Here is a 15778-nt window from a genome sequence, read left to right as displayed (position 1 = left end):
TTAAGTGTCAGCACAAGGAATATTATAACTCGTAACGTTCATTTGCAACTACAAAGCACTACAAGAAGAGCTGGGCAGTTTCACTTCCACTGTCGCAATGGAGAGACAGAGAGAGAGAGAGAGAGAAAGAGAGAGAGAGAGAGAGAGAGAGAGAGAGAGAGTAAAGGGAAAAGTATGGAAGCATTTTACCAGAAATTAACAAATAGATAAAGATGAATACAGACTCTGTGAAGCAGATTCATCATTTCACAGCAGCACTCCAACAATGCAGGCACTCGGGATATGTAATGTCTACTCCGACCCTGACAGATCAGGATATACGATGTACATCTTTCATATTCCATGCCTGACCACTTTGTGCTTTTGTGAACTGGCTGCAACGTTAATATTAAACGTGCATCTCTTTGTAATGTCTGGTTCTTCTATTAAAAAGAATAGGTGTTACAGAAATGGCAACTAAAAAAGTCTATTCAGTGCAGTCAAAATTGCTCCTGTCACGATATATATTCTGACTTGGTTTGTGAAACACTGAGTATCAGTCAAAAAAATGTTGGACTGTACCTGAGGGGTTTTGTACATGACATCAACACACAGTACAAAATCAGCGGGGGGGGGGGGGGGGGGGGGGTGGGGTGACTAATTTTTTAAAAGGAAAGGGAGAAATGAAAAAAGTAAGACTTATCATTTCTTTCCGCATGCAAAGAAGCTGTAATCTAATGTGAACTCTCTAATGGAAGCTGTTTCGACTGAGGCATGACTGAGCATCACTGAAATGTCTCTGTCCGTCTTCCTCTCCACTCCTGCTCTAAAGGATAAATTAGCAGAAGGAATTCAGGGAGACGCTTCCGAGAGGAAGGGCTTGAAAGGCTTTGATCAGAACCAGACGAGTAATCTGACAAATCCGTAAGGGGAGAGACTTAGAAGCGATATGTTGCTCTGTCAATTCCCCGTTTTATGAATGTGTTGTCTCCGTTCAGGCCCAACAAATTAAAAACCCTGGAAAACAACATGTCTACTTGTCAGTGTTCATGTGTTTTGCACATGTGTTTGTTATCTGAGGCATCAGTTTAAGTATGAACTGTTAACAATCCTAGTGTACAGTATGTGTGTGTGTGTGTGTGTGTGTGTGTCATCCAAACAGCTGTGGAGTAGATAAGAAACCCCCAGAGACACATTTAATCCTGCACGCCAGGTAGAGCGGATTTCAGAGTCTGTTTGTTTTTTCACTTACAAGTGATTTCACTTCTATATCTTTGCCACTGGGGCAAGGAACACAGGGGTGTGGACAAAGCTAACATAAGGACACTGGCACACTTCAATCAGCGTGATATTTATTGAGAAAGGGCTTTTCACTTTCAAATCTGAAAGCCTTGCAGATGGAAGAGGATTACGAAAGTACCATAATACATTTCCCTCGTTTAAATCTCACAGAGAGCGAGAAGAGAGAGAGGAGGGCGACTGGTACAATAGAACAAAGAATTGATAAGTGAAAAACCAATTAAACACAGAATTTTGATGAGGTTTGGTCTCATATTTTGTCATGTCTGTGCCTGTGTTCTTTTCAGCCCGACATCTTCAGGACTGTAAGAAAATCAAAATCTTTTTCTTCTTCTTCGTTAATAAAAAAAGTTTTCCGTAATCATTCAAGGAACTTCTTCATACTAGGGGTGGGCGATGTGGGCAAAACATAACATCTCAGTATTCCTTTAAAATTTTGATTTCAATTGTTAAGTCTATGGTTCTCAAACTGTGCATGTACACAGTTTGAGAACCGTAGCAGGAAGGAGGAGCTTCTGCTCTTACGAAGTAATTTAAATACTCGATAATGTAAATTTCTTTAAATTATCCGGGCCCTTTGTGGTGTAGGACATGACATTTCAGCTACAAAAACCTGCTTTTAGGGATTTTACCATCTGATCCAAACAGTGCAGACAGAGTTTCACAGATACTTCAGTGAAACTTTTAGCCAAAAGTCAATGGCGGCAACAGCGCGTCATTTTTAAGGTCAGGATACGCCTCCTGTCAGGCAGTCCACGTTTGTGCACACATACCAACACACACCGCACACACACACACACAGATACTGCCCGTCAGGGCGACTGCAGTCATTTCCTCATCCAGGTGTGTTTGAACGATCATTGCCACGGCAACAAAAGTTTGCCATGTGACCTTATCAAACCCTGTCCCCTTGCTTTCCTTTCCTATTTTCCTATCCCCTTCTCTTTTCATGGCCACAGTTTATTTTGCCCTTTCTATTAGCGAGCCTGAAAAGTTCACCATTCACATCAGCTCTCTGAATGGTATCTACAGAAAAGATCTCCTTGGTTAGGTTTCGACAAAAAAAAAAAAAACACCCAGCTGAACCACACCCCACTGTGTGTGTGTGTGTGTGTGTGAGACAGGCAGTGAGAGAAAGAGAGAGAGAAGCCTCTTTGACAGTAAACTTAGCAGAGTCACACAGGATTCTTTAACCTGGGTGAACCCCTGTGAAAAAAGGCAATTAACAACATTTCTATTGCCAGTGGGGTCACCCCATTCAACACCCATGTGTCTCCCATGCGTGAATTGTGACGTCATGTAACAAAACAAGTCGGCAGAAAAAGCAAACAATACTATGAAGAACTCCTTACAGCAGCGGTTAACCCTCCTCGAGAAGGTTAACCACTGCGAAAGCACCAATTCCAGTGTAGTCTATGTGATACACAGGTGTTCACCATATACCTACTATAACAGGGCCAGGATTTCCTATGTGCAAGGATACTTATTAACAAAGTTTGTGACAGATCTTGCACTAAAGTCAAGGTCATGGTTCAGCTTTATTGTCATTGGCAACTGAAATGTATTTGCGGATAAAAGGTGTGGATGGCGGTCATTTTCACAATAAAATTCCTCATGGTCAATCCACTTTTGCAGGTAATTGTGCTGGTGGTCTGGCAAATCACTTTGAGGATGTGGATCGTTTTTTTTTCATGTGACAGGAGTGGAGTGGACTGGGCTTGACATGCTCAACCATAGCACTTTTCTAACACTGCACACTAATGCATCACAGTTATAATCATAGAGCCGAGGTGAAATGAAACAGAAGCAACACTTTTTGAGTGCTTTCAATGTGTCAATGTGTCTGCAGGAAAAAAACACAACAAAAAAACGCTGCTACAACTACAAGACGTTAGCCCAACACGACACAACTGCCATATTCTTCCAAGTTTTTCTGCAAACTATTCACTTCCATACTTACATTTTTAAATATAGTGCCCAAGTTGAAATATCCCAGAATTCCTCTTCTACTTTTGCCAAACCTGCAGTATTTAGTCAGTATGGACAAAAGTATTGGGACGCCTGACCCTTACACCAACAGGGACTGTAATGCCCTACTAAAATGCTTGATGGGGTTGAGCTCAGGGCTCATCAAATCATGTCTGGTACGGCCTTATCGTTGGAGATAAGGGGCCTAGATCAAAGCCTGGTTGAAACACCTGAATTCAATACTTAACAGGTATGGCCAAATTTGTTTCCATATAGTGTCTGTTTACATGGCAAACAAGTAATCGGATTAAATCCCATAAAAAATATTTTTGAAACGAAGAACTTTTGCGTACTGTAAACATTGTTAGCGTCTGCTGCTATTTTCCCCGGTTCCACTGCGTTGACCCTTTTTGTCCTTTAGCCTCGTGATTTTTGTACCGCCCAATCCGACTGCCTGCCAAAATCTGTCTATTACTTAGCGACTATTGCTCACAACCACCTGCAGGCTCATGTCCTGCTTTTGAGTCCACTTCCTGTGGCAGTTGTTAAAAAAAAAAAAACGGGGTAAGAGAGAGAGCCATCAAAAAGAAAAAACTACCACTTTCACTTGTGACACCTACAGTAACACCCATACAAATCCCTCACACACCATCTGAATCACACAGTCTCTCCTTCACTGTCTCACATACACGCAGCACTAAAGCAATCACGTAAAAATAGGTGCTTTCAACTTTTCAAAAGATGCTTTGTCTCTTCAGCACGTTCTCCCTCTATCCAAGAGCCACCCACTGCGTTCACTGCTTAAACAAACTCTACATGATACTTCTGACTGTTTCCAAGCTCCTGTTGCTACGGATGTCAGTCAACACCTACACACACGCGCACACGCACACATACTGCCATCAAATAACCAGCTTATCTGTACTTCTGGTACACCACTGTAACATGTGTTAAGCAGATTAAACTGTTGAGGACTTAGCTGCGGTGGCATGCCAGCAGCTCAGAGTGAGTTTTGTCATGACTCAGCCGCACCGGCACGCCGACATTAAGTGAAATGAAAATAACAATTACTAAGAGACCAATTGACAGTTATGAAGGGGCCGACTCTCAAATGAATGAGTAATCCGGTGTGTTGCTGTGCTTCTGTCTGGATTATTTGGTGCTGAGCTGGGACAAATATGTTCACAACACTTCTGTGAAGGCTCTCCAGGAGTCGTCCAGGAGTCACATTCATCCATGAACCCAGACTAAAGAAAACTGAAGGTGAGAGGTGAAATGTCTTCGACTTAACTCAAACGAGTCCAGTTACAGCTAACCTTTTACACCTTCTCTCCGAGTCTGCCACCAATTAACCCGTCTAGCTCTCTCACATTTTCACTTTTCCCATTGCTGTTTTATTTCTCTATAGTAAAGAAACGTATCATCACTGCACAGTGAGACAAGAAGGAATGTTAAAAAACATCGGTGGACAGTATTATGGTTACCCCATACTTATGCAGTGCCTCAGGTCAGCATGCAGAGCTTTCTGAACTCCAGGTCCATATTCAAACCATTCTCTTTCGACATTTGTTTTGTTATCTCACAACAATATTTTCACTCATGTTTCAGAGAATGAGAACTCCTTAACCTGAAGTTCACTGCAATCTTGCTTGTATAGCTGTTGCCGCCTTCCCTCTGTCAGATGTGATGAAAAAAGACTAACTCTGTTATTATTACAGTGTTAAGTAAGATTAAAAGATTAAAACATTCTAATAAATAAAGACACAGACACCGCTTTGTGGAGCTTGGAGATAAATCACTAGGACAGCAGCAAGTTAACGTTCACGATTATCCAAATAATGGAAATGAACCACCATCAACTTACTGGAAGAGCTTTGTATTGCAATGTTGTAATAATATCTGTAGGTGGAACTCCCATTAAAGTTGAGAGGCTTTTACTAGTCAATTAGATGTGGGCAGGACAAAGCATGAGAGTGGTGACCAAAGACAACTAAGAGGCAAAGGTCTTGCAGTTAATTAATAAAGTGAATTAATTCGATTATCAATCAGATATATCAGATCCATACTGTTAATGGTGCATGCTGATACAGTAACTGTGGTCAACCCCTCATTCTTAGCATAATAGCTGAATCACCACAATCACAGACTTGCCAGCCCGACACCGTTTCTGACAGAATGTCTCGTCTTGTAGAAGATTCCTGTTGTGTTTGTGAACTCGACTAAAAAAAGCGAGTGCATTTGTCAGTTTATCAAAGCTGTTCTGACACTCCACAGTCTTAGCCTTTTCCACACTGCTGATGAAGCACATCGACTCCGCACGAATCCCTCTGCGTTTCTCAGTATAACAGTGTTTTGTTTTCCTGTCTATGGTTGTTGAGTGAGTGAGTGAGTGAGTGATGTATTTTACATCGAAGCTGATGGCGTGAAGGCAGAAACATAATAGCTGTGCTAGTAAAGTGAGACAGCAGCAAACTCTAGGTAAAGGAAATATATCTGAAACATGAGTGAGGTGGAAACTAATGTTGAAAGATTAAAGTTTAGGTGAAGGAATTAACCCTGGCTCAAACATGAGTGAGGTAGTGAGATGTTGGAATAAAGAGTTGTCCTTTTGAAAAGCCCCGCAGCCTCACCTGAGGTGCGAGGTAAATCTGGGTGGGGTAGTGACACAAGCAGTGTTTTACACTGTGGAGCTTTAAGATTCTTGGTTTTTACTTTATGCCATGTTTTCATCAAGGTATGATGCTGCCTTTTGACTGAGAACAGTGCCTTCAGGCCGAGTAGGTTGAGTGTGGGCTGTGCCCAATGGCCATGCCATATGTAGCGTAGTGTCGTACTGGTGCAACAACAACAACACAACGGACAATAATGGAGTCTCAACAGGACGCCAAGCTTTGTATGAGAATAGACTGTGGGCGCTGAAGAAACACCGGTCGCCAGCCAGTGACATTTTTCTGTCACTGTCGTGTGCCGGACCGTCCATTCCACTGGGTCCAAGTGGAATTCTCTCAGAATATTCAACAACCCTCGTCCACTTCTACAACCTCTGTGATGTCCAGGGAGACCCCTCCCAAGTTTTCCATCAACCACACACTGCTCTACTAAAACTAAAAATACATGTTGCATAGCTGTTTCCAGGCACCCGACAGTGCTCTAGATCTAGTTTTAGCTCTCTTGAACAGTGTGATATGAAAGGTTGGGTGGTGTTGTTTTCTTTGATTTTGTTGTTTCATGTCTCTTAAACTGCAGGGTTTTCTGTTGTTATATTCCTCTGATAATTGCCACAGACAGAGAAATAAGTACCTTGGCCTGTATTAGTGCCTTTCAGACTACAATTGTGTTGAAAAGTAATAATTTGCCTCAAAAGAGCAAACGCCAGATTCACCCAACTCCCAAACAATGTAGTTTTTAAGTATGAGCCGCTGATATTTTTGTCCTAAAAACATCACTCAACACAGAAATCGCTGAACCATGCAGCGTTTCCATAGAAACCAACAACATCCTTTGCTTCTTTCCAACCCAATGCATTATAAAGTAATATCACACTTGGGTTCATTGTAATGAAAATTTAACAGGAGAGTCCACACATTATCAGTTTTGTTTCCCCCGGGGGAAAAGGAATCAAAAAGAACTGAACTTTAAAAAACACCAAAAAAAAAAGAAAAAAAACAAACAGGCACTCAATGAAAAATAAAGCGTACAAATGAACTGTGCACGAAAAGACATGAAAAAGATAAAACTGACAGCCTATTATAAAATGTGATGAAATGCGAGATATGTTTTAAAAATAAACATGTGGACGAGAACAGTCATTTTTAATTTTTATGACGTTACATTCAAGCCACCCTAACAAATTGCTGTACAATATTTGGTTTGTTATCTTGTTCATAACTTTGACTTGCAATTTTAATAATTACTTTTTTTTTTACTGCTTTTTGTTGCTGCTTTTCCTTATATATAATGCCTTTTGACACAAAATAGACAAAAAAACTCGTCTTATTTTTACATAACTTTATACAGCACACTATTTCAAGTGAGTGACTTATTTCTAGTACAGTCCTTGTGACTTATTTTAAAGTGCCAAAAAGGAGCCTACATCCAATCATTCTAGGAATTTATGGTTTATAATGAGCTTATTAAACATTCTTGGAAATGCAGGTTGGAGGGGCAGATCATTAGTGTTGTACAAAGTATAGTGTGAAGTTAAGCGACATTTTTTTTTTTCCAGAATTCCGACTTTAATGAGAAATCAGACTTTTCTGTATTGAACTGTTATAGTTTGTCGGAGGACAAAATAAAATGGACAAACATTAGACAAATAAAACTGTCATTATATATCAGATATCGGCTGCACTGGTTCCTAAGGATAGGCATTGACATTAGAAAAACCCATACCGGTCAACCTCTAGACTACACAGGTAAATAAACATGGTCAGATTGCCTGTACTTTGAGCTGGCCCTGGTCAGACATGTGTTTTAAACACCACTGTGTCCCCACTGTGACATGAGATGAGGCTCATTACAGCTAAAAACATGAGGGGTGATAAGCTTGAGCTGGAAGACTCTGATAATACCATCTCATTTCAAATGGTCATATCCACAAAGGGAGAATCTCACGACATGCTGTTTGACACACACACACACACACACATGATTTAAATCTGCGAAAAACACATTTCTGTCCTATTATAAGAGGGACAGGGGACGTCTCTAAATGTAGTGAGCAGCAGCAGGTCGCTAAGATCCACAGATGGCTTCATGAACTGCAGGGCATTCACACGGCAGTAAAGGAAAATGTGAACTAAGACGAGGTCACACACTGTTGTATAGGTCCCTGGGAAATTCAATGGTTCCGCAATAAAATTATTATTGTCGTGTTAATCTCCAGGTTTGTTGCTAATACGTTATAGTTATAATTATTTAAGCTATTTTCATGTACAGTGTTTCCTCTAGGATTTGTTTTTTTTTAGCAGTGGGCAGAACTGAAATATTTTTGTCCATTTGTCCAAATTTGGTGACTTCTGGTACAACAGTCCATCATATATGCTCATTAGTGCTGCAACTAATGATTATTTACATCATCGATTAATCTGTCTACTATTTTTTTGTTTACCAAATTTGAAATTATGATGTTCTCGAATGTTTTGTTTTGTCCACAAACCAAAGACTTCTTTGTTACATGAAAATATTCACAGTTTAGGTAAGGAGCTGAAAAATCAGACAGCTTATTATAAAGGAAAAACTTTTAACCTGTTGATCGATTATCCAACTAGTTTCATGACTAGGGACTGTACTTTAGTACGCCTTCATTTGTTAATTACAATATAAACATTTGCCCTAGAGTATCGATTATCGCATTGCACGGGGAAGGACAACGATATATCACCAAATCGATATTTTGACCCACCCCAGAGACAAACAGAGACACTTTGGCACCGTCTTTTCTGTGCCAAAATGTCCTGCTCTTTACATTAGTCAGTCTGTGTGTGTGTACGTGTGTGAAAGAGCTGTGCAGGTGGGGAGAAGAATGAATGGAATGTTATACGTTTTTAAACCACAATAAAACAAAGACAGATTTAAATTTGTGGTGGTCAATGTTCGTGAGACTCTGAATTCCATCTGTTGGCTTTGTCTCTGCCTACAGATCCCCTCAGTTACAAACACACACACACACACACACACACACAAATCAAAAGACAAACCCCAGCAACAGAACAAACTAAAACTTAACCATCTCACACCTCACCAGTCAGTCCACCTGTATAACAGACCGCCACAATAAAACGGACTGTATTGTTGTCACGGGAAAATGAAGTGGGTAGCACAGACAGTGAGTTTAATGTGTCAGGGATGCAGGACTCCGTGATCATGCCGACTATATCTGTGTATAGAGGGTAGAGAGTAAACTTTAATATACCCAAAGGGCAATTTTGTAAATAATACATTCACTACCAGATACAATGAACTGCACAGCTCTATTATACCCACACTGCCATCATGAATTATATATAATAATGGAAAGTATTTCTTTTGAAAGCTTTGCTGATAACCCGACTATTGTAACTAAGTAGTATTTATTAAGAAAATCAATAGCCTGCATGGAAGCATCTGGAATTCTGACACTTTAATGAAAGCTGTGGGTCCAAAGCGAGTGACCTGACCTCAGAGAGTCAGAAGATGTGTTTACTGTACATCACCCCACTTTTAATGCACATTTTAAATCTTGAGATATCAAATCACCACTTTTTTAGAGGTGGAAAGGTCAGTGTGTCGATAAGTGGTGAAAGTAAATAAGATCAATGGAAAAAGATTCAGCAAATAAAAGGGTGACATTTAGAAATCATACGACTGAAACTCCACATCACAGTATAGGGCTGTTCCATTATGGAGAAATTAATAATCGCGATTATTTGGGACGAAATTGGAATAATGATCATTTAAAATGACTCAAAATAAATGGAATTTATTGCACGTAAACATGAAATTTCTGAATTAACCTTTTGAATTATTCTTAAAAATTGTCTATTGTCTATATCTTTACTCACACTGTGTGATTAACCCAGGGATTCCCCTGGATGCCTGTATTCTATTTTTGCCGGGTGACGATCGGAAGTAACACCATTACAACTTTAGAAGTGTTATTTTCAGAATAAAAGCCCCCGTTTTGTAATAATCGCTTTGTTATATTGTTTTCAATCGTAATAGAAACACAAGTTTTGATTGATTGCACAAACCTAAATGAGAGGAGGTTTGTGTGGACTGCTGAGGAAATTACAGCCTTCCTCCATTCGTTGCAAGAAGCATGTATATATACAATGTAATAATACTGTAGATGGGAAGCGGAAAACAAAATATGATTTTGATGCTTTGATCTGGCTTGATGCACATTCTTAAGTCACTTTAAAATGTTAAATGTAGTGTGTAACTTTTAACATAAACAAAGCAAAGTCTAAATGCCCATGTTGCTGTATACCGGGGGGACAACTCTACTTTTAGTTTCAGGGCCACATACAGTTCAAAATGATCTCAAGTGGGCCAGACCAGTAAAATAATAAGTATCATTTGACAAAACATATTATGAACAACCTGAAATTTCTTGAGAAAAATAGGTGCAATTTCAACAACAGCATGCCTAAGGGTTTACACATTTACACATGTGCATTACAAGTTACAGAGCACAGTGGATCTACAAAAGCAGAAAACATTTAGTCACAGGTATCTGGAACTCACAAATTCATCCTGGGGGCCAGATTGGAGCCACTGGTTGGTTCTTGCCCATGGGCCGTACGTTTGACAACCTTGCTGTATGCAAACAAAAGCTCCCTCAAACAGTTATGATAGTTTTGCTTGACACAGCCTGATTTCAGATAAAGGACACAAATAATGTTTCTGTTCCTGAAGACCAATCAGAGGCAGAATCATAACATCAATAAAAATCACACAAAATTAAAAATTAAAATAAAATACATCTTTGAAGACAAGATTCCAATTCTCATGTGATGGTTTATACGTTGCTCTCGCAGGTAAATGATAAACTAGATTCACAGCCTTTGGAGTGGCATCCATTTTTCAAGCCGACGATTCAAAGAGACAAAGTTAAATCCACAGAGCTAAATTCTCTTAAATCTCCTCTCCATCACTTTCTCCGTCTCCCGCTGCCTCCACTTGTCTCCGTCTTTCATTCAGTTAAGACCGAGTATTGGATTCTCAAATCTCAATCTCTTTCTATTTTTCTCCTCTGCTGTCAGACTCAATCAATCATTTACGAACACACAGGATTAGTCTGTCTATCTCTCGCTCACACACACAAACACCTGGCCATTACAAATGACTAATGATTCCAAGTGTCTAATGATTTGTTGGATTGCAGTGGCATTGTGGTAGTAGCACTCTGTGGTTTATATCTAAGCAACATAAATCCTTCAGGACCAAGCTGAGCTTCTCTTTGTGCACACAGAGAATCACACACACACACACACACACACACACACGAGAACACACGCACTAATGTTGTTCATTTGTTTCAGTCACTTTGAATACAAACTGGCAGACAGCCCACTACATTACTCCATTTCTACAAAGTAAACTACAAAGAAACATCACCTCCTCGATTTTTTTTTGTTACATCAAGAGTATATGTGCAAAAGGAAAATAGCACTGGTTACTGGGGCACAACTGAAAAACCAGAAATGAATCTTTAACCATGCATATCTGTGTCTCCCACACATCTCCCAGCTGAGCTATCGCTGCCAAGTATCACCCCAGAGATCGGCTAAGTGTGATAGTTGATGAGCACCAGCTCACAGCCAGTTTAAGTTATTCTGACCTCGATCCATAAACATCACACCAGTGTAAAAATAGAGAGGATGGAACCACTTAAGATCCATATCGCCGAGGATTTTCATCCTCGCCCAAAAGTGACTACGGAGGATTTCACCGCCCGCTTGACAGGCGCATGCCAGCAGACGTTGAGTTCGCCAATTTTGAAGCTCCACAAGCACCTTGAAGCCGGTGTGAGAGATGCGAGGTGGATGAACTAACAAGTGTCACGGAAACATCAAGACAGAGTTTAAGTCCATGTATGAAACTGGTTTATAGGGTCAGTGATTCCAATATGGCAATAAATCCATCAATTCCAAAAAGGATTTTCCCTTTAAATCTAACAAACACATACGTCTCTATCTTCTAATTGTTCAGAAATGATCATATTACGAACACTCTGCAGTGTCACAGCAGCTTGTACTGAGTAAATAAGTCATAAAAAGCTTTTCGAGTTGTTAATTTCTCTGACATATTGTTAATGTCACCTACTGACTTTGCGTGAAGGTAATAATCTTGCGTCTTGACCTTGGCAGCAACATGAATACACTACTGAATACAACTTAAACGCACAGATATACTGTATACAGTATGTCCTCTTTCACTGAGACTGAAGAAATGTTATATAAATACTGCAAAAAAAGAATTTAACATTGATTCCAATGATAAAAAGGTAAAATCTAAGATACTCAAATGCGGCACATTATGCATTGTATTATAAACAATACAACCAAGAGCTGTATTGCGGAAAATGACTTATTGTCAATGGTTCTCATTTCTCCTGTTGGCCATTTAATATGGACATTTAACAGGTTATTCTTAAAGGGTAAATCCTTATTGCCGGCTATTATTGCTTTCCATTTCCTGTTAAAATGAAGCCTCAGCACTAAGGGTTTGGGATAAACTGGTCCAATCACCACAATCATCAGCAACTGATTATCAGTGATTACCTGGTATTAACTAAAAAGTTTGAACATTTTGTTTTTTTGTTTTGTTTTAAATGAGTGTATATAAACTAAACCATATAAAACCATTGTGCTCTGTTCAGACTACAGTACCTGGAGGCTGTGTAACACTAAAAACAACTGAAGTGTAGCAAAAACAGTAGGTGCTCAAAGTAAAAAAAAAAAAAAAAAGGATCCTTGCCCGGCTAAAGACCAATATGTAGGACTACTTCAAATTCTGGCAGATCATTTATAAGGATGTATCCTGTTATGTATCCAATCAAATGGAGTGATGGCTCATTATACTTTTAAATGTTAAGATTTTCAATGTCTGTCATAAATTTGTTGAACTGCAAATTCATATTACATTAATATAAAGCTCAAACACATAAATGCTGGTACCAAATAACTTTAAAACTTGGCCAGAAACTACAAACTGTTTTGCTGAAATGTTACTATGTTTTATGTAGAACAGGTTGTATATGCAAAGCCATATAATAAATGAATTCAACATTTACAGGCCAGTCTTCAGTCAATCAATCAATAAATCAATCAATGACGCAGTGACACACACTTGCTAATTATGCGTTCTCAGAGTCAGAGTTTTGCCTCGTCTATTAAGGACGGGATACAAATCTAAGGATTATTGTCTTTGAGAAGCAACTCGTCTTTCACTTTGAGTAAAATTCAATAGGTCTTATGTTTGAATCCTAATTGCTGAACCGGTAAATGAAAAAGACAGTGCTTAAAAAAAAAAAAGAAGGAATATTGTAAGGAACATCTTGATGATGCATATTGATACAGATGTTACTGAACAGTTACAGCAGCAAATGCTGTGACGGTAGTCTTGAGACATCAGCATTGCCTAATAATAAATAACTCTCTAATAAGGCCAGTGGGTGGCAGCAGAGATCACCTGACATGACGCAGTGCCGATCTCAAAAGATAATAAAGCAGCTGTTTATGTTCAGGATGTAGTTATTATTCAGAATAACAGTGTATTAGGGATGCACGATATTAGGAAAACATATGTGGATAACATTGTTGAATATTGCAATGATGATAAAAAAAAATGTATCAACAAACCAAAAACTAGCATGGGGAAAAATGTATTTTATGTTATGGATTTTGCCCATGTTAAATTGAAATATCAATATTTGTTTTACATATTGTGCAGACCTACACTGTATTGCAATATGTATCTTTTCATAGCCTCTGTATCACATCATGGGCTTGTAGAAAATACTATCAACAAACAAGATAGTCTCCTAGATTCTTCTACCCATAATCCACTGCTGTTAAACTCCCTCTCAGTGCAGGTGCTACCTCGACAGCGTTTCCTGTCCCATTTCCCTCCCAGCACCCAATCCATGGATTAATCTCAGGGATAACACGTAGAGCGGGCATATGTATCCTCAAAACATCTTACCGGTGGCTGCTGAGAGTTAAGCGCCCCCCTCTTGGTGGAACCCCCTCTGGAGCTGAGCCTCTTCCATGACTCTGAGAAACGCCCCCTGGTGGTCGGACGCCCCGGCCCAGATGCCCCGGGCGCAGCAGATGGATCGTCCCGGGTGGAGAAAGTCCGCTCCCTCCGCTCAGCCCACTTCTTCTTGGAGGCCATCGGTGTGGAAAAATGTGGTCAGATAAAAATGAGGGAAGTAGAGCAGCCACACTGAGTCGAGCTAACTCAAACTGGAGCCACAGGTGGCATCTTCACTTCACTCATAACTCTTCTGCGCTGCTGAACTGGCTCTTTTCTATCCTCCTCCTTCTTCTTCTTCAAGTCTCTCTACTCTCCTTCTTTTCTTCCTTGCAGGCTTCCTCAAGGAGGGAGGAGAGTCACTGAGAAGAGGTGGCGAAGCAGAAGGTGCTATCTGCACCCTGTTGCATGTGCCGTTACTGTGGCTCAGCTGCTGATGCCGTTTTCCCTCCTCACATGGAGAGAGAGAGAGAGAGAGAGAGAGAGAGAGAGAGAGAAACAAGGCAATAGAAAAGCAGGGATGGAGAAAGAGAGTTGGGAGGAGGAGGAGGAGGAGGTTGGAGGGTACGATATTTAGACTATGGTGAAGGGGACTTCAACACTGAGCCAAAATATTATGAAAGGGAAAAAAAAACATGTAGAGACAGTGAGACAGGTGGAGAGACAGAGAGAGAGAGAGGGATAAAAGAAAAGACAAGACAAGGTAAACAAAGAAACAAGCATAGAGTCTCTGGAGTGCAGGGTTCCTGTTGAGCAAAGCGCAGAGCTGCTTTAAGCTGACGGGGAGGCAGAGAGACAGGCACCCTGCTCAGCAAGTCACTCTCTCACTCTCTGCGAACAATGTGCTTTGAATATCCACGGCGACTAAACCTACATCTCCTCCCTCTCTTCTTGCTCCCCAGTATCAATCTCACTCTCTCACTCGCCTCTGTGCTGGGTGCATCGCTCCTCTCTTTTCTTCTCCCTCCTTGATGCACTTGGTTCACAGTTCAGGACTTAAGCCACCTGAGCCTCATTCTCTCTGTTGCAATTGAAGTGCAAGGGATGATCAAAAATAAACCTGGCTGTTGTGAGGTTTTGTTTTCGGTTTTTTATCCCCCACCATTTCCCAGAGTTCTTCTTTTTCTTCTTCCCTTCTCTCACTCCTCAGGTCTTCAGATGTGATAAAAGCTGCAGCATGCTGTGGAGTTCGTGGAGTTGGGAGAAGGTGAGAATTTAAATTATATCTTCAGGTGCAATGGTGAGGAAAATTAGCAGGGTTCTTAAAATGTTTTCTAGATATTTTGGCAAAAATAGACAAGGAAAGATAATAATATTCTGAAGAGCGAGAGAGACAGAGAAATACAGAGAGTGGGAGGGCACAGACAGGGGGGATGGAGTAAGTAAAGGTGACAGTGTCAATACACTAAGGACATTGTTGTTATTGCTCCCAGCAATAACATGACACATGGGAGCCCGATCTACTGTGTACTCTGTTTATGAGTTTGTGTGTGTATGTGTATGTGTGTGTACTTATATTTGTTATCTCTTTAGGACATGTTCTGGTCTGGACCAGTGGCCAAAACCTGGTTCAAATGAGGCAGACACTAATTTTTGTGCAGTGTCCTAAGAAGAATAGCTGCTCAAACTATGTGTGTGTGTGTGTGTGTGTGTGAAGGACAGAGGAGGAAGAGTGAACAAGTGACAGTGAGTGAGCAGAAGGAGGGAGACAGTGGGAGTAAAATAAAAAAAGACAAACTGGTTTTAAATGAACACAGAACAAACAAACCCCATGTGGACAGAAAAGACCTAA

The 15778-nt window shown here is 40.3% G+C and overlaps 1 protein-coding gene across 6 annotated transcripts in view; it reads right to left on the bottom strand.

Moving 5' to 3' along the window:
* Nucleotides 1–14412, bottom strand: part of trpm3 (transient receptor potential cation channel, subfamily M, member 3) — a 173749-nt gene extending 159337 nt beyond the window's left edge. For 4 of the 6 annotated variants that reach the window (XM_058635985.1, XM_058635989.1, XM_058635986.1 and 1 more), the window contains exon 1: nucleotides 13936–14412. In XM_058635985.1, coding sequence (XP_058491968.1) covers nucleotides 13936–14127 — 192 coding nt within the window. In that variant the 5' untranslated portion in view covers nucleotides 14128–14412. The remainder of the gene's footprint in view (nucleotides 1–13935) is intronic. The other 2 variants (XM_058635990.1, XM_058635994.1) reach the window with 1 other exon arrangement.
* Between the last annotated feature and the right edge of the window lie 1366 nt (nucleotides 14413–15778).

The sequence above is a fragment of the Solea solea genome, chromosome 8, assembly GCF_958295425.1.
Source record: "Solea solea chromosome 8, fSolSol10.1, whole genome shotgun sequence".
NCBI classification, from domain to species: domain Eukaryota; kingdom Metazoa; phylum Chordata; class Actinopteri; order Pleuronectiformes; family Soleidae; genus Solea; species Solea solea.
Note: the sequence above shows the minus strand (reverse complement) of the source record. Positions and strands in the feature narration are given on the sequence as shown.